General features: G+C 36.6%; 1 protein-coding gene and 1 long non-coding RNA gene across 11 annotated transcripts in view; one reads left to right on the top strand and one right to left on the bottom strand.

Moving 5' to 3' along the window:
* The window catches only part of LOC309630682, a 440,591-nt gene that overhangs the window by 22,681 nt on the left and 391,361 nt on the right, over positions 1-26,549 (bottom strand). The gene's annotated exons all lie outside the window — the stretch shown is intronic.
* The window catches only part of GPATCH2 (G-patch domain containing 2), a 183,718-nt gene that overhangs the window by 94,536 nt on the left and 62,633 nt on the right, over positions 1-26,549 (top strand). For 6 of the 10 annotated variants that reach the window (XM_082394778.1, XM_082394772.1, XM_082394774.1 and 3 more), the window contains 3 exons: positions 244-311; positions 19,354-19,393; positions 25,776-25,846. In XM_082394778.1, coding sequence (XP_082250904.1) covers positions 244-311; positions 19,354-19,393; positions 25,776-25,846 — 179 coding nt within the window. The other 4 variants (XR_014245370.1, XM_082394780.1, XR_014245369.1 and 1 more) reach the window with 4 other exon arrangements.

The raw sequence follows: 26,549 nt of genomic DNA, 5'->3' as shown, positions 1-26,549 counted from the left end.
TATGAAGGTACTTTTTAAATAGTCTTAAAATTCTAGCCGAGGAACTATGCTAGACTAAAACAAATAGCACATTGTTACCAGGAATTAAAGTATCTTTTGGTCCATGCAGTTGTGTCTTAGATTTTGAGAATCGTTATATTCTCCATTTCAGAGTGTATGTCCTCAAATGAAAACATCCCTATTATTCACTGCCTTTTTACACACTCAACTGTGACCTGTTTTTGGTTTTAAATCTCCTTTCAGGTGACCACTCCTGGCCCAGTCAGTAACAAGAGAATGGTTCACTTTTCCCCAGATTCTCATCACCATGAGTGAGTATGCATGGTATTTGTATAATCTTGTTGAGCTATTCTGTATCTTTCTTTTGGGGAATTGGTGGCTATTGCTAGTAAAAGTGGTTCAATTTAAATCTGTCTTATAAAAGAGTAAACATCACGTACCAAGGACAGTAGTCCAAGAACAATTTAAATGAAACCCATGACAGAAATTTAAAGAAAAGTTTTTAAGTAATCATTCTTTTATTTTACTTGCTATAGAATTTGAAATTCACGTGTTACTGAAAGTCATATATAAGATTATCTCAAAGCATTTAAATTTTCATTACATTCAGTAGCATCAAGCTCTCCTTCGACTCATCCATCCTCACTTCCTTCCTTCTACAACCCTTTCTACGGTACTGAAATGAAGAGTGAGTCTTTTCCTCATTAAATCTCTACCCTCTGCTCCTGTCCAGCATGAGCTGTGATGGGACCAGAAAGTATTTGCATTTAGCAACAAAAGGAAGAGACTAATTTACTAGATAATTCCAAAAAAGTAGAGCTGTGGCTTGGTGAGTTATGGGGTGAATTTCTAGGTGCTAATTCTATTTCTAAATACATCTTTGTTGGAAAACTTGAAATAAGTTGTGTATTTTGGCTCAATGCCATGTGTCTCCTATGAAGCTGGTTGAACTTGAGAAAGACCATTAAAGTATGGAATGATATGAATTAATTATTGAATGAATTTTTTCTGGAAAACAATTATATTAGGACCCATTAGATCCTATTTTTTAAATCTACTTTTTAACAAATATAAAGCAGAAATTATTGTTCAGATGTAGCTTAATTTATAAATATTAATATGAGTATAATTTATATGATATAAAATATTATCTATATAGATTATTTTTATATATTTACTTCTATAGCTTATGATAGCACAACCTTCCCTCTTAATAGCTTATCTTACTCATTGTTTTATTATCCCATAAAAGACCTTCTCTCTTTTTTCACTCAAACAGAAAAAAAAAAAAAATGGATAAAGCATTTTTTATCTCATAATGACCACCAGAAGATTTGTATGTTTTCGTCTTGATTTTCTGTTCTGATAGAAAACAAATACTCAAGAAAGTAGATTTAGAGCTATATTTAAGCCAAAACTCGCATTTGGTAAAGATTATAAATGCTCTGAGGGGAAACAATCTCTATCACCGTCGTAATCCAGTGCCAGTTGTTGAGTGAGTGAAGACATAAAAGTTTGTATTTAAAATAGGACAAATGCGATAATGTCGGTTGAGTATTGCTTCTGAAATTAGCCAGTATGACCCTCATTGTAATATCCCAACAACCCTTCCACACCCATCTCCCCATAAATAGGAGTTTCTGGGGATGGAACTTAAATGCCACCGTTCTTAGAGTTTCCTAAGTCATCCCAATGTGTTTGATTACAATTCTCTCAACACTCGGGACTAAAATGGTCATTTTACTACCTCGCACCGTCCACGTTTTTTAGTATCTCATTCTGACCTCCTCTTTTCCACATCCTCCTCCATTATTTTAATTACAGCTCTGTTATCTTTTATATGGATCTTTCTGTCTCTACTCTCTCACTATTTCAGTACATACTACTTACTTCTACTATTCAAGTTCAGTTCTGATCCTTTTATTTTCCTGTTAAAACTTCCAGTATTGATTGCCTCTTGACAGTAGACAAACCTTAGCATATCGTTAAACACCTTCCACAATCTGGCTCCAGTTACGTTTCCACTTTGTTATCCGTTATCTCTTCCTCCTAACACCGGTGGTCCAGCTGTCTACCTCTGTGCCCTGAATAGAACCTCTGCTGCACTGGCCCCTTTAGCCAGTGACTTTGCTCATTCATCTCCTCCTATCCATATCTGCCAAAACCCTATTTATTATTCAAGACTGATTGAAAAGTCATCTATTGTATTTTTCAGGATGTACTAGGTGCAAATAACAGAGTATGGAACTAATGCTAGCTCAGACCAAAAGGTTTGGTTTTTCTTTTCCTCACATGAGAAGTTAGAAGGAAGGTGGCTCTAGGGCTTGCTACTAAGCTTAAGGATATTATCAAGGGCCAGACTATTTCTCTTTTTCTGCTTCATCACCTGTATTTGTGTCCTAGAGCTACAGTAACAAAGTATCACAAACTGGGTGACTTAAACAACAAATGTATTCTCTCATAGCTCTTTTCTTTTTCCATACTTTTTCTTTTATTTCAAAGACAGTATTGAAGCTGTCTTTTCCCCATTGTATGTTCTTGCCTCCTTTGTCGTAGATTAATCACCCATATAAGTGTGGGTTCGTTTCTGGGCTCTCTATTCTGTTCCCTTGGTCTGTGTATCTTTTTTTGTGCCAGTACTGTACTGTTTTGATTACTATATTACTATAGCTTTGTAGTATAGTTTGAAATCAGGGAGCATGACACCTCCAAGCTTTGCTCTTCTTCCTTAAGAGTGCTTTGGCTGTCTCACATTTCTGAAGACTGAAAGTCCAAGATCAGGGTATCAGCAGGGTTGGTTCCTTCCGAGGGCCCTGAGGGAGAATCTGTTCCTTGCCCCCCTCCTCACTTGTGGTTTGCTGGCAATCTTTGCTGTTCCTTGACTTCTGCTGCATCACCCTGGTCTCTGCCTTCATCTTCCCATTGCCTTTGCCCTGTGTCTGTATCTGTGTCCAACTTTCTGCTTTTTATAATGACACAGATACAGATATATAATAACATTTTATAAGGTCAAATTGAATTAGGGCCCACCCTAGTGACCTCATTTTAACTTGATTATCTCTGTAAAGACCCTATTTCAAAATAAGGTCACATTTTACAGTACTAGGGGTTAGGACTCCAACATATCTTTGTGGGGGGGACACATTTCAACACACAGCATCTTCCTGGTCTTTTTTTCTTATATGTCTTCAGATTTACTGCCTCATAGTCTCAAGATGGCACCTATGGTTCCACATATCATGTCTACATTCAAGGCAGGCAGAAGAGGGAAGGACAGTACAAGCAGCTTTCCTCAAGAAACAAAATTATATTCAAAAATCACTCACCCACCTTCCCTTAATTCTCATTGACCAGAACTGGGTTACTTGGTCACCCATAGTTGCAAGTGAGTTTAGGAATGTAGGTGTCTAGCAAAGTTTTAGATCAGTCATGATAGGTTACTTGAGTCTGGCACATAGTGGCCCCTAACAAAATAAGGATAAGAAGAGGATACTATCCATTGAGTAGCTGCTAACAAAATTTGTCATACTCAGCTCACTGACCTTTCAACATCCATACACAGTCTTCACTCCACATATACATACTGTGTGAAATACCTTTCCTGCCTTTCCCAAAGAAGACCACTTCAAAGTCTCATCCAGTTACATCATCTGTCTCAAAATTTCATCCGGGACCTCTGAGTGACATGAAGCTTTCATCAGATCTGGCTATGGCTCCTTGTAGTATGTTGTATGTAGCATAAATTAAAGGTGACTGCATATAAAATATAAAATTGTGGAGAATGCAGGCTATTTCAACAAAAGCTCCTATTCGGTAAAGGAAGCACTTAATATACGTCCAATTTGGCAAGCAGTCCTTTTCTGCTTTCTTGGAGGACCTTTCTTGTTATTTATATGTAAGATCACAGCTGATACGTTCATTACCTCAGATGCCCTTCCAGGGTGCTGCACAGTTTTTGCAACTCATTTCTTTTTTTTTTTCTCCCTTCAGTTTTATTGAGGTATAATTGACAAATAAAAACTTGTAGAATATTTAAAGTGTGCAACATGATAATTTTCTGTATATTTATATACATATACACACACGCGTTGTAAAAAGATTCCCACCATCGAATTAACACATTCATCATCTTACATATTTACTTTCTTTTTTTTTTTTTGGTGAGAATATTTAAGATCTACTCTCTTAACTTTCAAGAATACAATACAATATTGTTAATTATAGTTGTCATTAATGTACATTAGATCCTCAGGCTTTATTCACCTTATAACTGAAAGTTTGTGCCCTTTCATCAGCCTCTCCCTAGCTCCTCCACCCCACTCCCCACCTCAGCCCCTGTCAACCACGATTCTACTCTGTTTCTAGAAGTTCAACCTTTTTTTTTTTTTTTTAAGATTCCACATATAAATGATATCAGCACTATTTATCTTTTTCTGTCTGGCTTACTTCACCTAGCATAATGCCCTCCAGGTTCATCCATGTTGTCACAAATGGCAGGATTTCCTTCCTTTTAAGGCTGAATAATACTCCATTCTGTGTGTGTATATTAATTGACCATATATGCATGGGTTTATTTCTGGGCTCTCTATTTTTTTCCATTGATCTATGTGTCTGTTTTTAACCAATACCATACTTTTTTGATTGCTATAATATAATATATATATATATATATATATATATATATTTAGTATGTATTTTCTGAAGATAGTTTGAAATCAGGAAGTGTGATAGCTCCAGGTTTGCTCTTCTTTATCAGGGTTGCTTTGGCTATTTAGGGTTTTTTATGGCTCCATACAAATTTTAGGATATGTTTTCTATTTCTGTGAAAAATGACATTGGAATTTTTATGATTCCCTTCACTCTGTGGATTGTATGGATATCTGTGCATAGTATAGATATTTTAGCAATATTAATTGTTCCTATTCATGAATACAAAATCTCTTTCCATTTATTTGTGTCTTCTTCCACTAGTGTTTTTTTTTTTAATTTATTTATTTATTTATTTATTTTTGGCTGTATTGAGTCTTCGTTTCTGTGCGAGGGCTTTCTCTAGTTGCGACAAGCGGGGGCCACTCTTCATCACGGTGCGCGGACCTCTCACTATCGCGGCCTCTCTTGTTGCCGAGCACAGGCTCCAGACGCGCAGGCTCAGTAGTTGTGGCTCACGGGCCTAGTTGCTCCGCGGCATGTGGGATCTTCCCAGACCAGGGCTCGAACCCGTGTTCCCTGCATTAAGCAGGCAGATTCTCAACCACTGCGCCACAAGGGAAGCCCCCATCAGTGTTTTATAGTTTTCGGTGTATAGATGTTTCACCTCTTTGGTTAAGTTTATTCCTAAATATTTTATTATTTTTGATGCTATTGTATATGGGATTGTTTTCATAACTTCTCTTTGTGATATTTTGTTGTTAGTGTATCCAAACACAACCAACTTATGTATATTGATTTTGTGTCCTATAGCTTTACTGAACTTGTTCATTTGTTCTAATAGCTTTTTGGTGGAGTCTTTAGGATTTTCTATGTGTACTATCAGGTCATCTGCAAATAGAGACAATTTTACTTCTTCCTTTCTGGTATGGATGTTTTTACTTTCTTTTTCTTGCCTAATTTCTCTGGCTAGGACCTCCAATATCTGTTGAATAGAAGTGGCAAGAGTAGTAGCCGTCCTTGTCCTTTTCCTAATCTAAGAGGAAAAGCTTTCAGCTTTTTACCATTGACTATGATGTTAGCTGTGGGCTTGTCATATATGGCCTTTACCATGTTGAGGTACATTCATTCCTTCTATTTGTTGAGAGTTTTTATCATGAAAAGATGTTGAACTTTATCATTTGCTTTTTATGCATCTATTAAGATGATCATATGACTTTTATCCTTCATTTGGTTAATTTGGTGTATCACATTTATTAATTAGCAGCTGTTGAACTATCCTTGCATCCCTGGAATAAATCCCACTTGATCATTGTGTATGACTCTGTTGAATTTGTTTTGCTAATACTTTGTTGAAGATTTTTCTATGTTCATCGGGAATATTAGCCTGTAATTTTCTTTTCTTGTAGAATCCTTCTCTGGCTTTGGTATCAGGATATAATGCTGGCCTCGTAAAATGTGTTTGAAAGTGTTCCCTCCTCTTTGATTTTTTGGAAGACTTTGAGAAGGATTGGTATTAATTTTTCTTTAAATACGTCATGGAATTCACCAGTGAAGTGATCTGGTCCTGGACTTCTTTTTTTTTTTTTTTTGGATAGTTTTTGATTACTGGTTCAATCTGCTTCCTAGTAATTGGTCTTTTTAGATTTTCTGTTTCTTCATGATTTCAGTTTTGGTAAATTTTATGTTTCTAGGAATTTATTCATTTCTTCTAGGTTATCTGATTTGTTGGAATATAATTGCTTATAGTAGTTTCCTGTGATCCTTAGTATTTTTATGTGATCAGTTGTAACAGCTGGGAAAGTATGTAGTTAAGCCCCTTCCAGGGAGAACAAAGATGGGTGTTTTGCCTGCTCCCTCTACACTGAGCTTAGGTGTATTGCCATGAGGGGGCATTGTTCCTGTGTCTGTTTAAAAACTGCTTCTTTGTTTGCTGTAGTCCTGTGGGACTAGTGAATGCAAGCTCCACTGGCTGTCAGAGCCAGGAGATCCAGGGCCTGTCCCTCAGGTGGCAGCTGCAAAAGCTGGGGCACCAGACATGTGTACAAGCCAGCAGCCTGGTTTTATTGTTCCAGCGAGCAGGAGTGAGAAGGCGGGGGAAGTGCCCCCAGCCCACTGGACTCTGAGGAGGATCGCAGCCAGCCCCTGGATGCATCCTCAGTTAGACTCTAGAACCTCAGACGGCAGCTTGTAAGGTTTGCCATCAAACCTTTGCCTTCCAGGAAAAGACTGGGAGATGGACGTTTCTAGGCAAACATCCTGCTCCCTCTGGGCTGAACCTTGAGGGATAGCCACAGAGAGTGCTCACGTGCCCATTAAGAACTGCTTCTGTCTTTGCAGTCCTTTGAGTCTCAGAGCTGGGTGCTTTGGGGGCCCTTCCCTCAGGTGGCAGTCTTAAAATTGCCTTTCTTCCACTTTAGAAAAAAAGATGCCCTCTCAGTTCTGATCTTATCTTGGCACATTTCCCTATAGTGTAAAATCCTCTTGGGTTCCAAACAGGGGGTCATTCATATTGTACTGATATTGACGTTGACAGATTAAATCAAATGACTAAGTCACAAAGCTTTATGCAATTTAGGTAGTTACTAATTCTTTGTTTTCAGCATCTGGTAGATTATTAAAAATACCGCTTAATCTTGAAATCATTGTGTGTGATATTTTTTGGCATAAAACTCTGAAGGAGTTCAATAATCAAGTGTTGGTTCTAACCAAATTCCTTTTATTTCCATTTATCAATTTGTGTGAACAAGGGTTCTGAGCACTCAAATTGTTAAAAATAACAGTAGAATTGATGCTAATGGTAATATTCATCAATGGATATAAGAACTAATTTGGGGGGGAAACTTGTTAATGATAGCTTTCTAATAAAATATTATTTTTATGTTTAGTATTATCAAAATGTATTTATGTTGATTTAGTTGAGTACTAATGAAAACTATTTCAGATCTTAAGTAACTAATGGTTATCAACTAACAATTATTAGCATTGACTAACTTATAAACTTTTCAAAATAATTTTTACTCTAGTTTTATAGTCACAGATCCTTAAGGAAATGTTATATGTGTATTTATATACATATGTATGTATGTTATATAGATATACACACACATTTTTGTTGAAGAAGACTATAATAGAATAACTAATAAAAGGCTTTCAAGTATAAAATTATATTACATTAGGATAAACTTCTGTGAATGAGTGAATTGTAAATTGAAAGGATTCAAGGAGAAAAATAAGCCATGTAAAATTTTCAACTTTTAAAGACGTGCCTGTCCTGATCTATTTTTAATAGATCGATGGCTAATATAAAAGCACAATGATATTTAGATTCCAGTGTGTATATTCAAAAGAGTGGTGCAGTTTATTTTACTTTGAAATATCAATATATAAAATTAATAGAAAATGAATCCTTTGCAAATATTTAAATTATGATGAAAATTTTAGATGTCTACATAAAAATATGCAAAGGGAGGATATCTTCATAACTGTTTCAGGCAATATGTGCTCAAAAATGGTTGAAGACCACTCTTGTGTAGACTCCAATCAGGAAAAAATAACGGAATATCCTACAAATAATGGTTTAAACAGAGAGCTGTTTAGTGTACTCACATAACTGGAAGTCTGGAAGTAGACAGTTAGTTGCACAACTATTGAGGAGGCAATAACAGTATCTGCTACAACCTCCTTTAAGGAATCTTTGTTTTTTTCCCCCAAATTTCAACCAGCAATTCTCGATACCTTCTATATTCTCCCTTTGGGTCTTTATTTCTACTTGATTATAGTATCTGTCACGTTATTCTCTAGACTATAGTTATTATATGCATACCTTATTCCTCTAATGAACCATGAATTTGCCAAGGGTGGAAGCTTTTTCTTGTTCTTAAATTTCCCATAATATACAATACAATGCACACATCAAAAATCACTGGCTCTGGGGTCCAGGTTATCAAGTTCCACTACTGGCTAGTGATGAGGAGAAGACCCCCCTCCCCTTCCTGATACTTGCACAAGAGTATAGGGAAAGCGTAGATGAACTGTGGTTTTGTGTAATCCTTGCTGCACTTATCTCAGAATGCAGAACTGTAAGAATGGCTAAAATAGTCATTCAATTACTAAATATTTAGAAACTTCTAGTTGGATAGTAGGCAACAGCTACTACTTTCAGTGAATGATGCCTCTAAGTCAACATTTGTTTTGCTTTGGAAGATCAACTACAAATAATAATCTGATATAGGAATACTTAAAATAATTTTACTTCGTAGAATTTCAAGAATTTTATTTTTAATAAATAAGGGGAAATATTTTACAGGTTCTAATGCAATAATATTTAGGAATTTTCAGCTCCTATGGTCTCATGGTTAGTAAAGTTTAGTGTAGGGCAGCTTGGAAAAGTCTAATCGAAGAAACAGAACTGCTGAGCTGAGGGATGGAAAAGGACGGTTTTAGAGTCATTAGAGCAATACCCAGCATGGTGCTCAGTGTGGAAAAACTCACCTCACTGAAAGTTTTCAGTGCAGTATATGAGAAAGCGGAAGTAGGTCATTAAAATGTGAAGAGTTTCTCTAAAGAAAATATTTTACAATAATTTCAATTATAAAATAAAATTACTTGTAGAAATTTGGTGACCAGCCAACTTTGCTGAGCACAAGTTAGATTATGGAGTCTTGGTTTTAAAGGTAGACTAACACGTGCTCTGTACAGATATTGAGAAGCCTTATAGAGTGTCATAATTATGAAAATGTGATTATTTTCACTGTACTAATTGTTTTATATTCCATCTGATAATTATTTCCTTGGAACATGTACTTCTTAAAGTCCAATTGTTAATATATGATAGGTTTCTTTTAATGGGAAATATAATACAAATAAATGAAATATTCATTAAAATAACCATAGAGAGGTACACAAAATGTGACAAGAACCTCAATCCAACTAAAGCAGAGAAATTAGTATCTAATTTCTGAGTAAAAATAACATGTTAAGTTTTGAAACTCACATTTAATTATTCTGTTGACTTTTTGAAAATACAAAGATTAAAATCTGCAAACTAAAATTAATATATGACTACCTAGTTTTAAAAAATATTGGGGCTTCCCTGGTGGCGCAGTGGTTAAGAATCCGCCTGCCAATGCAGGGGACACAGGTTCGAGCCCTGGTCCGGGAAGATCCCACATGCCGCGGAGCAACTAAGCCCATGCGCCACAACTACTGAGCCTGTGCTCTAGAGCCCACGAGTCACAACTACTGAGCCCATGTGCCACAACTACTGAAGCCCATGCACCTAGAGCCCGTGCTCCACAACAAGAGAAGCCACTGCAATGAGAAGCCCGTGCACCACAGTGAAGAGTAGCCCCCGCTCGCCGCAACTAGAGAAAGCCCGCATGCAACAACGAAGACCCAACGCAGCCAAAAGTAAATAAATAAAATAAATAAATTTATAAAAAAATAAAAATATTAAAGGCATCAAATGGGGTTACTTTTTATTCACTCCACCTCCCTTTATGCCTTTATGTATTGACCTTAAATGGTCCAGAATTTTTTCCTTTCCAACATTTTTCCAATCATTTATGAGATACTTGTTTTTAAATTGATCAAATATTTATTAATTGATTTTTACATTGATATTTATATTTTGCATTTATTTCATTTGAAAGTCTAGGAAATTTACCTGAGGAATTGTATGTAGATCAAAACTTACTTTAAATGCCCATGGGTAACTACTTATACGCCTATGATGAATTCCTTTATAAAGCAAATATTCACCCTTTATCTTATCTTTTGTGTAAATATAAAGTTTGCTTAAAGCAAGATTTGCCCGGATGAAAGGTTATGGTTATTGGGAATACTTTTACACTTTGAAATTTAGCATCTATTTCTTTATGGTGAAAGTAACTTCAACTTTAGATTGAGATAAATAAGATAGACTGGATCAATTCCTCCTCTGATTTACTGTGATTCCCTTGGGTAAGTCATTGAGCTTACGTATTTCTTAATTTTAATTATAGAGTAAGGATAATAGCAGTCCTTTCTTTTTTTTTTTTTTATTTTTTATTTTTTGGCTGTGTTGGGTCTTCGGTTCGTGCGAGGGCTTTCTCTAGTTGCGGCAAGCGGGGGCCACTCTTCATCGCGGTGCGCGGGCCTTTCACTATCGCGGCCCCTCTTGTTGCGGAGCACAGGCTCCAGACGCGCAGGCTCAGTAGTTGTGGCTCACGGGCCCAGCTGCTCCGCGGCATGTGGGATCTTCCCAGACCAGGGCTCGAACCCGCGTCCCCTGCATTGGCAGGCGGATTCTCAACCACTGCGCCACCAGGGAAGCCCCAACAGTCCTTTCTTATATATGACATTTTTACAAAGTACTTATGTGAAATACAGAAAGATTGTTAAACTGGGCATCAGACATTTCAAGATGATGCTGATGATACTTATGATGATGCTTTATATTGTAGAGTGTGTTTTACTTTTCAGAACATTGTCATATGCACCACTCTCTTCATTGTTTTTATTAGCTCTCTGAAGCATACATAGTTGGTGTTATATCCCCATTTTATAGAGAACTTGACTTTTCTGAAGTCACACACCCTATTCCACTCAACCAAAAGTCAATTAAAGAAACCAATGTATTAAGCATTTATTACATATTTGATAACACATTAAACCTGTTGGGGGATCCTATAGACATTACCCATGAGTATTGGTGTCTCTACTGACATTTAGGAATAAATAGGTAGTTATTGCAAAAACTCATAGAATAAAAGCTCACATATTACTTTATTCACTGTGTACTATGGGGGAGAAAATTAATACTTATTTTAAACACCCACTATGTGCTGGGTTCTCTGTCTTGTGTAAGCCTCCCCATACTGTAAGAACAGAGGGATTTATTTTATTTTATAGATGAGGAAGAACCCAATACTCTCAACGACTTCACCTAGCCAGTAAGTGCCAGAACCTGTGTCCAAACCTAGATCTTTCTGATTCTAAAACCCATGATTTAGCAGCCATGCCAACCTGAACTTCCTGGATTTACACTTGTAGTTTAATGAAATAAAGGCCAAGTTTTAGAAGGGCTTCTTGAGGTAGTTTTAGAATCGACTTTTTGTTTCATAGAAAAGGTAGAGAATGAGGAATATCTTCACATCCCGGTCATCTGCTCCACAGAATATCAGAACCTGAAAGAATCTTAAAGACCGCATAGCTCAGTGCTCTTATTCTTCTGTTTTCATATAGAATAACATGGTGGCTTTAGTTAATAAAACTCTGCCCTGAATCTCAAGTCATTCATTTATCCATTCATTCTGAAAATATTTATGAGGACCTACTGTGTGTTAGACACTAGGTATGCAGTAGTGAATAAGATAGACGTCATCGCTGTTCTCATGGTACAACCTAATAGAGATAATAGACATTAATCAGTAAGCACACCCATAAATGTATAATTATAGACTGACCCATAAATTATTTATGATTATTATTATTTATAAATGCTCAAGAGACGTTACTGTATATTGTGCTAAGTACCCTAAAGGAGAACTTTAAAAAGAATTTGAAGTAGACATGGAGATGGAGAAGACTTTTTAGGACAACAAGCTTGAGATGAAATCTCTAGGAACTAAGGAATGGCAAGAAGAGCATTTCAGGCAGAGAGAATACCACTTTCTGTAATCAAGGAACTAAACAAAGGTTAAAACAAGTGACAGAATGTGAGGGAAGAGGTGAGAGGAAAGTGATGAGACTGGAGAAATGTGGGCAGGGACCAGATGATGCTGAGGCTTGCAGGATGCGTTAGGATTCTTTCTCCTAAGAGGAGTGGAAAGCCACTTAAGACTTTGGTTTGCTTTTGTTTATGTGTTTTCTTGAGGGTAAGGGTAACTAAAAATTCAGAATTGAACTTTGAAATGATCACTCTAGGCCTGCAGTATGATAAATGGATTAAAGTTAGTAGGTGCAAGGAAAGTTGCAACTTTCCAGGTAAAACTTGATAGCTTGGACTCAGGTGGTGCCGGAAATGTTGAGAAGTGAGTGGATTTAAGAGATGCTTATGGACTTACTGATGGTTTGAATATGAGAGAGAAAGGTGCCCAAGTTGAGTTTTAGTTGTCCATTAGAAGGTTGATGCTGCCACTAGATGAAGATTTGGTTTATAGCAAAAAGAAGAATATATGAGGTATTTATGTATTCATTAAGAAATATAGTAAGCCCATTACATGTTAACACAGATAGCATATTTTTTGAAAGATGACTACCTTTTCCTCTAAAAAATTAGTGAAAACATGTCATCGTTTTAGCAAATCACTTTAATGTCTGGCCTAACAGAAGCTAGATTCTCGTAGCTGCTTCTGCTTTCAATTTGAAGCATATGAAGAAAATCCAGCCTCACACAGATGTGTAGTTGGAAAAGGAAGAAGTATTTTAATAGCCTTTTCAAAGCATTGTGGATATTCTTTGATACTGCACCAAAACACAGAGGTTTTTTTCTTTTTTTTTTTTCCTCAAAGGTTAATTATAATCTGAAAACATATCAATGAGCTTTTTTTTCCTCAATGACATTAAAATCTATTGGTCTTGAATTCTGAATGGATCACTTGCACATCATGATTGAGTAAATCATATGTTGGTCATTTGGAAGAACTCACGTGCACTAATATCACCACAGCAGACTTTAAGTATTTGGAAACTGTCAAGTTCATGGTGGCATTTACAAGTTTTCTAAAAGTCTGACTCTGGTTTTTGCTAGAAAGCTTGAAGTTTATCATGAGTCACAAGTAGTTGTTTTCCTTAACTTTAGAGGCTCAAGTTGTTTCATTTTCAAGAAAATGTCTTCCAAATAGTCAAGTATAGATAACCGTAGTTTATTAGTCATTCTTTCAAGTTAAAAATAGTGCTCCATGAAAACAGTGGCTTTGTTCTGTTTGCATCTCCCACAATCTCACAAGTGCTTTTCTTGAGACAACTGCTGTACTTCACTATGCATCTGAAATTCTTTATGTGTACGGCCCATTTCACCACGAATAATTTTCTTAAGTATATTCCAGAGTTGAGATTTAATAAAAAATGTTTACTGCTATGTCAAGAATATTCTTAAGTGAAACTGGCTTTTTTGTTTTCCCCCTGCAAGTTCATGGCAGTGAGGAATACAGTGACTGCTAGTTCAGTGTTCCAGGGACCTCCTCACTCCCGCCCAGGGCTGCATAGAATACACTTTGAAGACAACACTTTGAGAACCACAGGCAGAGACAGAACCAAGAATATCAAAATTCACGTATCATCCTAGGTACTGAAGGTCATGTGGAACTCCCTGTCAACGTCTTCTACATTGACACATGTGCCTTAGTCTTTTGGCATCCTCAGTTGTAGTTGTCACCAAGATCTAGTTCTTACCTAGCATATGGCTTCTTCTTAATACGCCATCCTCTCACCTTAATTTTTATTCCCATGCCTTGATCCATGAAACCCTATTGTAGAATATTGAGTTAGGAGTTTAACAGACATTTCTACTTCCCCATTCCTCAACCCGCCCCCGCCCCCTTTCTGTTATATACTTCTTCATACTTACAAGTCTCTTGAATAAAACAGTTATGGTTCACAAGGAAGATGTTCAGTGTAGAAGACTGTATTCCATTTCCAAAGTTAATTCGAATTTTCAGTGATAATCTGTAAACTAGTGGTGTCCAATAGAACTTTTCACAGTAATGGAAATGTTCTGTATCTGCACTGCTGATTATGGTAACTGCTAACCATGTATGTCTAGGGCACTTGAAATGTGGCTAATGCAACTGAGGGACTTAATTTTTAATATTCATTTAAATAGCCATATATGACTAGTAGCTACCATATTAGAGAGCACAAGTTTAGAGCATTATGTGTACAGGACACACTAAGTTAATATAAAATTATGCTTCTGAGTCAAAAAATAGAAACCCTATAAAAAATAGAAACTCTAAAAACCAAAATCTGTATTATAAACTGCTGTAGCTCTTTCCTTTTGAAAAGCACTTCTTTAGGAGACCTCAGTTAAGAATTCTGAGGTTGGTTTTGTCCTTTTGCATAGCTGTAATATCATTTCACTTCTCATGAAATCCTGTACATTTCTGCTACTTGTAGTTCAGCACCGTGGGTGAGGGCAAGGGATTAAGGAACAATGAGAAGGAATCAGTGTGGAACTCTGCGTCTGCGGAGATTTTAGTTCAAAAAACCTTGTTCCCTAAAGCTTTATTATCTACTTCTTACTTAAAAGGAAAACAAAAAACTCCCTTCTACTCCACAGTTATCGACCACATTGCTCTGCTAAAAAAGAACGCTATAGCGAGGGCTCCATAGGTGATGGCTAGTCCCATTATCAACAGGGCAGGTGAGGATTAAATGAAATAATGTGCGTCAGGCTCAGTTCTTAGACATCCCCAAACTGCATCTGTATCCTAGAGGGAGAAGTGAGCCCAGAAACCACATGCAGCCCCTCGGAATCTTGAGAACAGACAAGCCATCCAGCTCTGTCTCTAGGTCTAGCCATCCCCGGCAGTTGATCAATTTCAGACTCTTCTGTGTCCCCTCCTCCCAGGTGTGCGTTTCACTGTTAGCGCCCTCCCTCGTAAGTCCCCTTGGGAATCTTGGCTCCAGTGTAAATAAATGCCTCTACAACTTCATCCTCCTTCACGCCCTTTTTTCCTCTGCTGTCTTTACATAAATTTGACTCTTTGGCTTTCAAGGACACTACTTTCTCTAGATTTCCTGATTTGTTCATGTTTTCACTAAAAAGTTATTAAGTAACCTTTACATTCCATGAGTACATTAAAAAAGAGAAAAAAAGAAAACGGAGCAAAAGAGAAAAATTCCCCTCCCCCAAATTACGATAACTGAAGGCAATGAAAGAGAATGGTGGTTAAAAATCCAGGGTGTGGAATCAGACAGCCTCGGTCCCAATCTTGACTCCAGTGCCTGCTAGCTTTGTGACCTTGAATAGCAATAGCACTCTTCCGTAAGGTGTGAGGTTTGAATGAGATAATCTACATATGACCGTTACCATGGTTCCCAGTAGGTATCTAACATTTACTGAGATACTGAGTTGTGGGAGTGTTTTTACTGCTACTTCTATTATTACTACCACTACATTTTCTTCCAGCTACTATTACTGTTCTGTTACTACAATTATGATCAGTATCCCTTTCTTAAGTACCTCTAATTTTTTTTATCAGGATAAATAAACACCTACAGTATATGAATATAACTGCTTTAATGGAGACATGTGCAAAGATATTGAAAGTTTAGACAGGGAAACATCTAAACCTGACAGGGTGAGTTAGACAGGTACCTGTGCCAGTCTTTCTTTCTGCCTCAACTTCTGCTACTCTAATTGGTGACAATATGTATAATAGTTAAAAGGAACATGAGCTTTGGAATTGAATATACAGGTTTGAATTCCAGCTCTGCTACTTTGTTATGAAATCTCTGGCAAATCACTCAACCTCTCTGAGCCTGTTTCTTCATTTGCAAAATGGGGGTAGTACCTATCTCGAGGGATTCTTTAAAGATTAAATGAGAACACTGCCTGTCTTTCAGTAAAGCTCAATAAATGTTGGGTTCTCCAGTTGAAACTCTCATACTTTGAATCCCTTTCACCAGGAAGAGTTCAGTCCCTTCAAAGAATCACCTGCTTAGCTTAAGCCCACCAAGAATAATCTCCCCTTCTTAAAGCCAGTTGTGCCATAAAACACAACCTAATTGTAGGGGTGACTATACCATCATATTCACAGGTCGTTCCTACATTCAAAGAGAGCAAGTTGTACAAGGGTGTGGATCACTGGGGGTCCTCTTAGAATTCTGCCTACCATCCTGCTCCATGAACTCCTAACCTTGGATCAATCTGTCCAGCTACCCACATCCACTGCTCCTCTGCTGAGCACTGCTGAATAAGATCATACAGAGTGAAGTAAGTCAAAAAGAGGAAAACAAATACCATATGCTAACACATATATATGGAATTAAAAAAAAAAAAAAGGTCATGAAGAACCTAGGGGCAGGACAGGAATAAAGACGTAGACGTAGAGAATGGACTTGAGGACACAGGGAAGGGGAAGGGGAAGCTGGGACGAAGTGAGAGAGAGGCATGGACATATATACACTACCAAACGTAAACTAGATAGCTAGTGGGAAGCAGCCGCATATCACAGGGAGATCAGCTCTGTGCTTTGTGACCACCTAGAGGGGGTGGGATAGGGAAGGTGCGAAAGAGACGCAAGAGGGAAGGGATATGGGGATATAATTATACGTATAGCTGATTCACTTTGTTATACAGCAGAAACTAACACAACATCGTAAAGCAATCATCAATAAAGATGTTAAAAAAAATTAAAGATAAAATTTTAAAAAAGATTATATGATTTGTTGCTATACAGATATATAATCTTGAACTTCAATAGATCTTTCAGCAATGCTTTAGCATGACCTTCCATAACATTTTCTGTGTCCCCCAAAGCTATTCTATGTCTTGTCACCAAGCCCCTGTTATAAGCTGCCCACCTCCCCACTACCCCCAAGAATTTGACCTTTTCTTCAACTTTCCAAAGTAAGGCTGTTAGTCACAAATTTGGATGAACTTATCCAAATATACCTTCTTTCACTTTCCTTTGTGTTAGTATTAGAGGAAAAGATTTTTCTTCTGTCCAAGGCTGATTCCAGCACCTGTGTCTTTGATTGGAAGGAACATTTTTTTTTCTTCCAAAAACTTCTTTCATTATATACTACATTTTTAAACCTCTTCTTTCCATTTTTTTCTGCTCTGTCTCTCTCCCTCTCATACTTTGAAAGCCTAACTTGTAGAAAGAGTGGATTATACTATGCCCACTTTACTTCCTCACATCCCACTTCTGTACCCACCTATGACACTATAATCCACATTCTTCCCACACCACTTCCTGGACACTTCTCTGGAAAAGGTCACCAGTACATAGAAATAATAACAAAGGAAGAGAAACAAATTAACTGTCAACTTCAGGAGAAACAAAAAGAAAAATTCAGCAGCACGAAGTATTCATGTAGTCATAATATCTGTATTCACAACTGATTAACTAAAAATGGTGTTATAACTGGAAATAGGGGTTTGGGAGTTATAAAAACTAAATTTACAATAATAGGAAGTCAATTATTAATGTCTAAAATCAATCACAAAATATCAGTAGAACCATATTCTGTAGAAATACATCATTAAATACCAAAAGAAAGGGCAGAAAGAGTTGACAGTGGTTTCTCTGAACAGAGCTTAGGGGTCAGGGTAGATGAAACAAACACTTTTTGTTTATTTGTTTTGTTTTAACTGTGTGTATGCATTTGATTTTCTAAAAAATATTTTTCTTTAAAGAAAAAAGGTACAATCCATAGCAGAGGGGAAATTTATCAGTCAAGTTGTCAGGGAACTGCAGTAAATAGTTAGTTGCTAGTTGGTGATTAATCCACATGTCATTTACAAATAGCAGTAAGTGTCCATTCCCACAGCAAAAATGGAATCTGACCTGCCAAAGAGCATCACTGTCTATGAGCTTGAGAAATGTTCCAGTAAGAGCATAGACAAAATAAGAGCATATTAATACAGAGGCTGTTTATTCCGAGGTTTTAGTACCGCAGAGGAGAATGCGTAGAAGTGTTGGAGGGAACCAGGAAATGTGCCCTTTCCACGTGAGCCCTTTGTCCTTTGCGGTATGGTATGCTGAGCACCTTGGGCAAATAACCTAGCATCCGAGCCTCAATCATTCCTGCAGCTGGAACATGAGAATAACCTTGTAAGGTTTTTGTGAGGATGGGAAATAATACATACATGTCATGTGTCTAAAGAGTGCTTGGCACACATCCGTACTCAATATGATGATTCATGAAAAAATAGATAGCATTAATAATAATATTAGTATCATTCCCTATGATTGTGGGCTTTTACTGGCTAATTTCCCACAATGTCTCTCTCGATTTCTTCGATGTTTACAGTTAGTTTTTAAGCAGAATACTGGCCAGATGACTGGGCACACAGCTAATGATAACTCCTGTTGAAAAGGTATCACCAGATAGACTATTAAAAGTCCAAGTTGCAGCTGGAACAGTATGGGTGGGCCAGGCAGGGTGAGGCACAGTGCAAGAACGGAACGCTTCAACTGTGCCATGACTTATATATCTCCAGTGTTGTTGTTGAATTTGTTCTCAGCCAGAATCCAGAGTCCCATGGAAGGAATGGGATCAAGGTACCTTCAGCTGATGCTTTAGAATTCACATCAAGGGCTTTGTGTGATTGTTGCTCGGGACAAAGCCAGAGGATATAATATTCTTGTATTTTTAATGTTTTTTAAAACTCCAACAATCAAAAGGTCATCATTTGTTGTAATGATGCTGTAATTAAGTTGTGGTAAATGATAGCATTTGTAGAGTTTATAACCAGAATTGATTCATAAAATGAATACAGTCCCAGCAGTTTATGTTAACATAATTAAATGGAAATGTAATTCTGAGTTTGCTTATTAAACTGAAAATTACTGGGTTATGAGCACTCTTACATTTCTGTCAAAATTGGTGTAAGTCTAGATTTACATGAAATATCCAGTAAAATACAGCATATTTTAAGGCTCTGTTGCTGGTGGCGGATACATTTCTTACAGCACATGCAGACTGATCACGTGAGAGCATGTGCTTTTAGTGAGTTTCCTACTAACTCCTTTTCTCTTTCCTCTGCAGCCATTGGTTTAGCCCTGGGGCTAGGACAGAGCATGGCCAGGTAAGGAACATTCTAATCCAAAAGGAAGTTACTCAGTCTTTCAAATATTTAACTATCTCCCTTCAAGGTAGTAGATCAGTTTTATGAGAAAGGATAAAATCCCAGGTTATTTAAAAAGGAGTTCATTGTGCCGGTGCTAATACACTGACCACGTGATCCTCAATAAGCATCAGAGTTCTCCCTTACTGCCCCCTTCCTCAGTCACACGTGTCACCTCCATGGAAAGGCTCTAGAATTCACTAGTTTGTAGGACTTCACCATTTACATATGTTTTTCGCAAAGTTAAGGTACCAAAATAGTACATACGCTTGAAAAAATTGCTTTGTATTAAACAAGATCAGCCAGCAAGAGAATATTTTTATTTTTGAAGTTTAGAAGGTGATAATGGTTTCTTACAAGTTTATGTTATATTTCTAAGTGAGTTTTTTTTTTAATTTTTTATTAGTTGCATGGCAGCACAATGATTAGTTGACTTAGCAAGAACTTGATATTCATTTTGGTTAACTTTACATATAAAATAAGTAGTCTATCTTCTTTGTCTGTTGAATGTGTTAGTTCTGTCTCTGCAGTGTGATAAGGTAATTTAGGGCTTAAAATTTTGATAAGTTTTAAAGCATGTATGTTTTAGGCTTTGCATCCTTGTTAAGCCTTTTTTTTTTTTTTCATTGTGGATTATAAGAGTTATTTTTTAACTGGGTCAATAGTATGATATGTAAGAAATACCTTTAAATATATGCGAATGAAAAGCCTCAAATCCCCAGGGATCATTTCTTCTGAGGGGTAGGTAGGTAGGTAGGTAGGTCGGTAAAGAGGAGATTGTGCTTAGTAGTGGTAATTGGTAACATTATTTTATGTATTGGTGATGTCTTATTTCTTATGCTGGGCAGCAGGTCCAGAGTTGGTTGCACGTACCATAGTTCCCTTTTCTTATAAAAGGAAAGTGCCAAATACTTCATTATAAGCTATACTATATTTCGTAACACACATGAATCTAATTAAAGAAAAATATGTGAATTCAGTTTAATGATTTTTTGTAAACTTGGCCTTTTTCCATGAGAGCCATTTGCACTTTAAATATATTTCTCACATTAATAATAGAATATATACCATTATTTCTAAAGTTTTGGAAATTAACTAGGCTACGTTGCACCTGCAGTGTCTTTGTTCAGAATGTAAAACTTAGACTTTCTGCTTTCCCAAATGGTTCATACCTTCTATGTAAAATGATTACAGTAACATTCTGCTTCTAGTAGTAAGTCGCATCAGGATATAGTTTATCCCCAAATACGATTTTGTAAAGATCATTTTCCACCTTCTAGAATTTGAGAAATACTAAAGTAATGTTATAAATCTGTGCTTTAGATTATAGTGTAACTGGTTGCTTCCAGCCAGACTTTTATTCTGTAATTAAAAATTAGCGAATAGCTAAGAACATATACAGAAGAAAGTTGACCAATCTTTTTTTTTTTTTTTAATTTTTAAATATTTTAGACAAATTTTTGAATCACCCTTTGGCTTAAACTTTGATATACCATTTCAGATTTTTATCTTGACTAGATAGGTTATTAGTTAATGAACACAGTTGATTCTTCTTATTTGTAATAGCTATGTTCCATGAGGTTGATAAGAATACTAACGTAGCAAATACTGAAAAATTGCTCCCAGGAAAAATACAAGGTTAGGTTCCTGAGAATCTCTGGTCACAACATTTTCATTAACTAATCAATACATATCCTTATTTGATGTGTGTTTCTGTTTAAAGACACCTTATTTAATATATATTATTGATTCATTAACACTGAACTCATGACCAGCAACACTATAACTTATTCCTGAAGGGAGCTTGTCTAATGCACATATTTTCTCTATACAGCCCATCACAACCTTCGTGCACTGGGGAACACTAGACAGCAGTTCAGCACGATACTAGGAGGCTATTTTAAACAATGAAGATAAAAACAAGAAAAAAAATGCAAAAAAACATAGCACTGAATGGACCTCGAAAAAGACACTTGTTTACAGTATGAAAGCTGAAACAAGAAGACAGACATCACCTTGTCAGACCTCAGCTGAGAACATGCGCTACAGGGGACTCAAATTTCTGTCACTCTGTGCATGTCTGCCAATGACTGCTAAAGCACCAGAAGTATTGATTTTGGTGTTACAAATAAATTTTAGCAAATAGGTGAATTTGCAAGTACAGAATCCATGAATAACAAGTAACAGTTGCATGTTATGTGTGTATACAAATACACATACAAACTACTCATGTTTTGAGGGATAAAAATTTCTTATTCAACTTAGACCTAACTTTAGCATAGTAAACTATTGGCTAAACCTAGGTCCAAGTGATAAAATGCAAGACCATGAAAAAGTATAAAATCCTTCAATATATTGTTGAATGAATGACTATTAGCATGCATGAACACCTTTTATTTTTCCCATACCAACTTACCAACATAAAGAAATGATAATATTAACCCCACTTTTGAAATCCCACCCCTCACTGCTTTCCCCACCTTATGATTCCCCTTTCTGTTCTTTAGTGCAAAGTCCCATTTCCATTTACATCATGCATACTCAGCGTTTCTTTATCACACATTTAGTAAATCACTGTTGTCCATCAGCCGTTATCTCTCAGGTACTCTTTCTTTTTACAAAAAGAGGTATTTATGTAGACAACATAGCTTTTCCTCTGAGGTGGGTAACATCTGGGGCAGGAAAGCAGTAACTACAGGATGTTGGTAAATGTTTGAGAAAACCACAGACAGGGCACCACGGAGGCCACAAAAGAGAAAAGTGAAAGGTAGCTCAGTAGTAGAAGTAAGGAGACAGAAGCAGCTGCAGGAAGCCTCATTTTGTGTGCGTGTCTTTTTTAATTCTGAGGATTTTCCTCCTTGCATATCTAATGGTGTGATATTTTTGACTGAGTTTACTAGTATCTTAAGGAGCCATAGGTCATTGTTTAGAGATTACTTAGTTCTCCTTTTATGGTGAGGACCCTGTGAAAGGCCAAGTGTGGAGAGACTTGAAATTCTTTTGTAGACATTTGAGGAGTCACCTGAAAAAGGGCTGCCAATCGGAAACAGTCTTGAGCTTGAACGCCTTCTGAACATCAGGTGGTAAAGGAAGGATTGCCGTGGAATAAGAATTCCGCTCTTTGCTTTTTCCTTTTGTGCTAGGAACGTGACACGTTTAACAATCTTTTTAAAATATCATCAATAGCCACAGAAATTCTCAGCTCCCTTTCTGTCACAGGAGCGACCATGATGCACTTGGAACATTTCTCTTCCTGGTTTCATTCATTCAGCAGTTTTTAAAATCGCGTACCTTTTGTAAACCTCACGTTGTACTAGGTTTTGTGTTTATGAATGTTCATGTCATTCTTATGTGAGTCATTTTTTAATATACATCTGCAGGTCACTCACTAATAAGGGAATTGTCTCTCCGTTTGGCCTAAGTCCAGCAATCTGAGAGTCAGAAGGTAAGAAGCACTTCGCACCATATTCAGAAGTTCTGTTATTAATCGGAGTTGATGGTGTTGAGTCGGAGCCCTGAAAACTGACCTCACTTGTGACACTGATAGGAGTCCAAGGAAACAGGAGAAGTTAGCAGTAAGAGGGGTGAAGAATCTTTCAAAACCTGAGGAGCTCCTCTTGCTTATCAGAGCAGAGCTCCAGGACTCTTGTGTCTTTTATCATGAATTCCTGATCTGATGCCCCTCCTACCCCCTGCCACCTTTTTTTTTTTGTTCTTTGGGGCAGAGCAGACACGTGTTGGGAAGCTTTCAAATACATATGTATGTTTTCTATTAAAATAACACTCTGGATTAATTTTTTCATCTTTGCCCCTTAAAAGATCTAGGTTCCCATATTAACCTGTTAAATTCATGACCCAGAGAACTGAGTCTCTATTTTTCTCTCTGAGCTTGACTTTAAATTTGCAAAGATACACCCAGACTTATAATTTTATTGATAAAATGAGATAATTATGCATTATATTAAATAATTCCAATATGTGTCCCTTTTTATATACAAAGCCCATCAAAACTATAAATTTGAGGAAGAAAAGAAATTCTCACGTGAATCTAATAGAAGGAGCTCTAACCTCAGAGTTCAGAGAAGTTGCTGTCTCATTTTAGTTCATCCAGGTGGTGGCCTCTCTGAGAACTATCCAGACCTAGTAGGTATAGCCTAATATTTATTTTGGTCATTATAGTTGCATTTTTTTAAAACTAAACTGTAGAATTCTTTTCTTATTTCAGAACATATGTTTGGGATTTTTTGAGCTCTTTGTTTAAACTGTTTTAACACAAATATCAGGAATAGTGTTCACATATCCGTCTTATCTAACAATTAGAAAAGTTAGTTAACCAGTACTATTAATTGAAGGTGGAGGTAGAGATTTTATCATGTCACCTCTAGCTATCTGTGTCACAAATGTTGGTTTGTATATGTTTTTTTACAAAGGCACTAGAATTAGAAATGCCAAAGTAATTAATTTTTTTTTCCAGAAGCAATTTAACTTTCATGGTACGAAGTGTTTCTACGTTGAAACACTTTCAGATTAATGGACTTAAAGATAAATTGTTGCTATTTTCTATAAGTAGTAATAATTAGGTATGGCTTCAGCTACATATCAGATACTAGATCTCATTCCCTATTTCTTTATCTCATTCATTCATTCATTCATTCATTCAACAAATATTTATTGAACACTAAAAATGTTCCAGACACTGTGCTGGACCTTGGAGATGCAGGCAGATTGAATAACTAAAACAAAGGGCCAAAGGTGAGCAAGAATATGGTACATGCTCCAAACTGAAAAGTTCAGAATGGCTGGGATATATCATTTAGAAATAAGGAGCTTAGGTTGGGGGGTAGGAGGAAGCATAATAAATTATGAGTTTAGAAATATAATCAAATTATGAAGGGCCATGAGAGCCTTGTACAAGATTTGGGGGTTTATCTGAAGAGAATAATGTAATCAGATCTAGCTTTAGAATTATTGGCTGCAGTGTGGAGAATGGATTAAATGGGAGTGAGGCTGGAGGCAGGGAGGCCTTTGGAGAGGCTGTTGTAGGTGAGGGAAAATGATGGCCTGGACTGGGATGTTGGTAGTGGGGATGGAAAGAAGAAGATATTTAAGAGAAATATAAAGTAGTCTTATTTAGTTAAGACATTCCTGAAATAATGATCTAACAATGTTCTTTGTGATCTAATTAAGCTATTTTCCTTCTCAAGGATGGCCAAATGTGGCTAGTAATTGACTCTAAATGATGTCATTAAATAGTTCAAAGCAGTTATTTCATTAGAAGTTGCTGATACTGGTCAGAAAATAACCACTGACAACCAGGCTCATTAATTATAATTGTAGCATTTGAACCATTTACTCGGCACTTTTTATATTCTGGTCATAGTGCTAAGTGTTTGACATGATTTATCTTATTTAACACTCACAGCACCCTTACAGGTAGATATTATTGTTATCTCAATTTTCCAGGTGGAAACTGGGACTTAGAGATGTTACACAGCTTATAAATGGTAGACCTGTTTTTAAAACCTACTGACTTGTTAGTTACTGGTATAGCTGGGATTCGAACCCAGATCTTTCCTGCACTATTACTTCTAAGATTTCTATTTTTATTAAGGTTAATTTCTAATATGCTGTACAACTTCTTATTAGCCCAGTCTTGCATATAATCACATTTCTGCATAAATAAGATAAGCTACAGTTTGAGTGTACACACAGCAAAAAGTATTGACGACTTGGTTTTTTTTCTTTCCAATTAGTTAGGGTAAAGCAAGTATGAAGGGAAGTGTATGGTGAGGCATTTTGAGGAGGCAGTCAAATCTATATTTTTTTCTAATTGTATATTTCTAAGCCAATAATTTCTTTGAAAAAGGATGTTTTAAATGTTTCTTTACCATGTTAGGCCAGTAAATACAGAGAAAGTAAGATTAGATCTTTTATGTCGTCGTAGGTGACAAAGCCTCGAAAAATTCGTAGCTCAATGCACTGGTAGAAGCATTGGTAAGAGAGGTTGCATTACTTTAACCAGGACCACTCCGGAGAACCCGAATTAGAACTGCGTCCTAGACCTCCAGCTCTAGGCTGTATATTAAGGGACTATAAGAGCAGTGTAAGCTGTCAGGCAAGCACTGGCAACTCTTAGCAACATTTCTATAAGTGTGTCAGTGGCATCTCTAGCAAAAGTAGTTGTCTTCCTTTTAAGAAAAACCAGTAAAAAAACAAAAAGAAAAAGATGTAATGCAAGTGAACAAATAGTGTCCCTCTGAATGAGAAGAATACTTTTCTACTTACAAAATAATATAATGGAAATATTTTTGTTTCTACAACTTTGTTTTAACACTTTGGACAGCATCAGCTTCTGAGAGATAACCGAGCTGAAAGAGGACACAAGAAGAACTGTTCTGTGAAAACAGCCAGCAGGTAAGCAATTTAAAATCACTTTTTATTCTGATCATTAAATCATGTGATTTTTTTTTTTCCATACCAATATAAATATGGTGAGTTATAGTTGGGATGCCTTTGGCTCTAAAGTGCCAACTGAAAATATTTTACATATTGTTTATTAGAATCTATTTCAGGATTACTAGTAATGAATAGAAAGATACCGTTCTATGTGTATTTTTTAAAGATGATGAAAAATAAAGAGTGCATTTTTTTTAACATCTTTATTGGAGTATAATTGCTTTACAATGGTGTGTTAGTTTCTGCTGTATAACGAAGTGAATCAGCTATAATGTATACATATATCCCCATATCTCCTCCCTCTTGCGTCTCCCTCCCATCCTCCCTATCCCACCCCCCTAGGTGGTCACAAAGCACCGAGCTGGTCTCCCTGTGCTATGCGGCTGCTTCCCACTAGCTATCTGTTTTACATTTGGTAGTGTATATATGTCGATGCCACTCTCTCACTTCGTCCCAGCTTACCCTTCCCCCTCCCTGTGTCCTCAAGTCCATTCTCTATGTAAGAGTGCATTTTTAGAAGAAAAGAAAATCTCTGCCACCCATAACTAATGAATTTTAGATCAAGATTTAGAATAATTATTTTATTTTTTAATTATAAAAAAATAGAATTAATCTTTTCCCCAAAACTTAAATAGTACTTAGGCTTTATGAGAGAGCAACA

This window comes from Balaenoptera borealis, assembly GCF_965194805.1.
Source record: "Balaenoptera borealis genome assembly, chromosome: 1".
Taxonomy (NCBI): domain Eukaryota; kingdom Metazoa; phylum Chordata; class Mammalia; order Artiodactyla; family Balaenopteridae; genus Balaenoptera; species Balaenoptera borealis.
The sequence above is the reverse complement of the archived record's forward strand: the minus strand, read 5'-3'. Positions and strand labels throughout refer to the sequence as shown.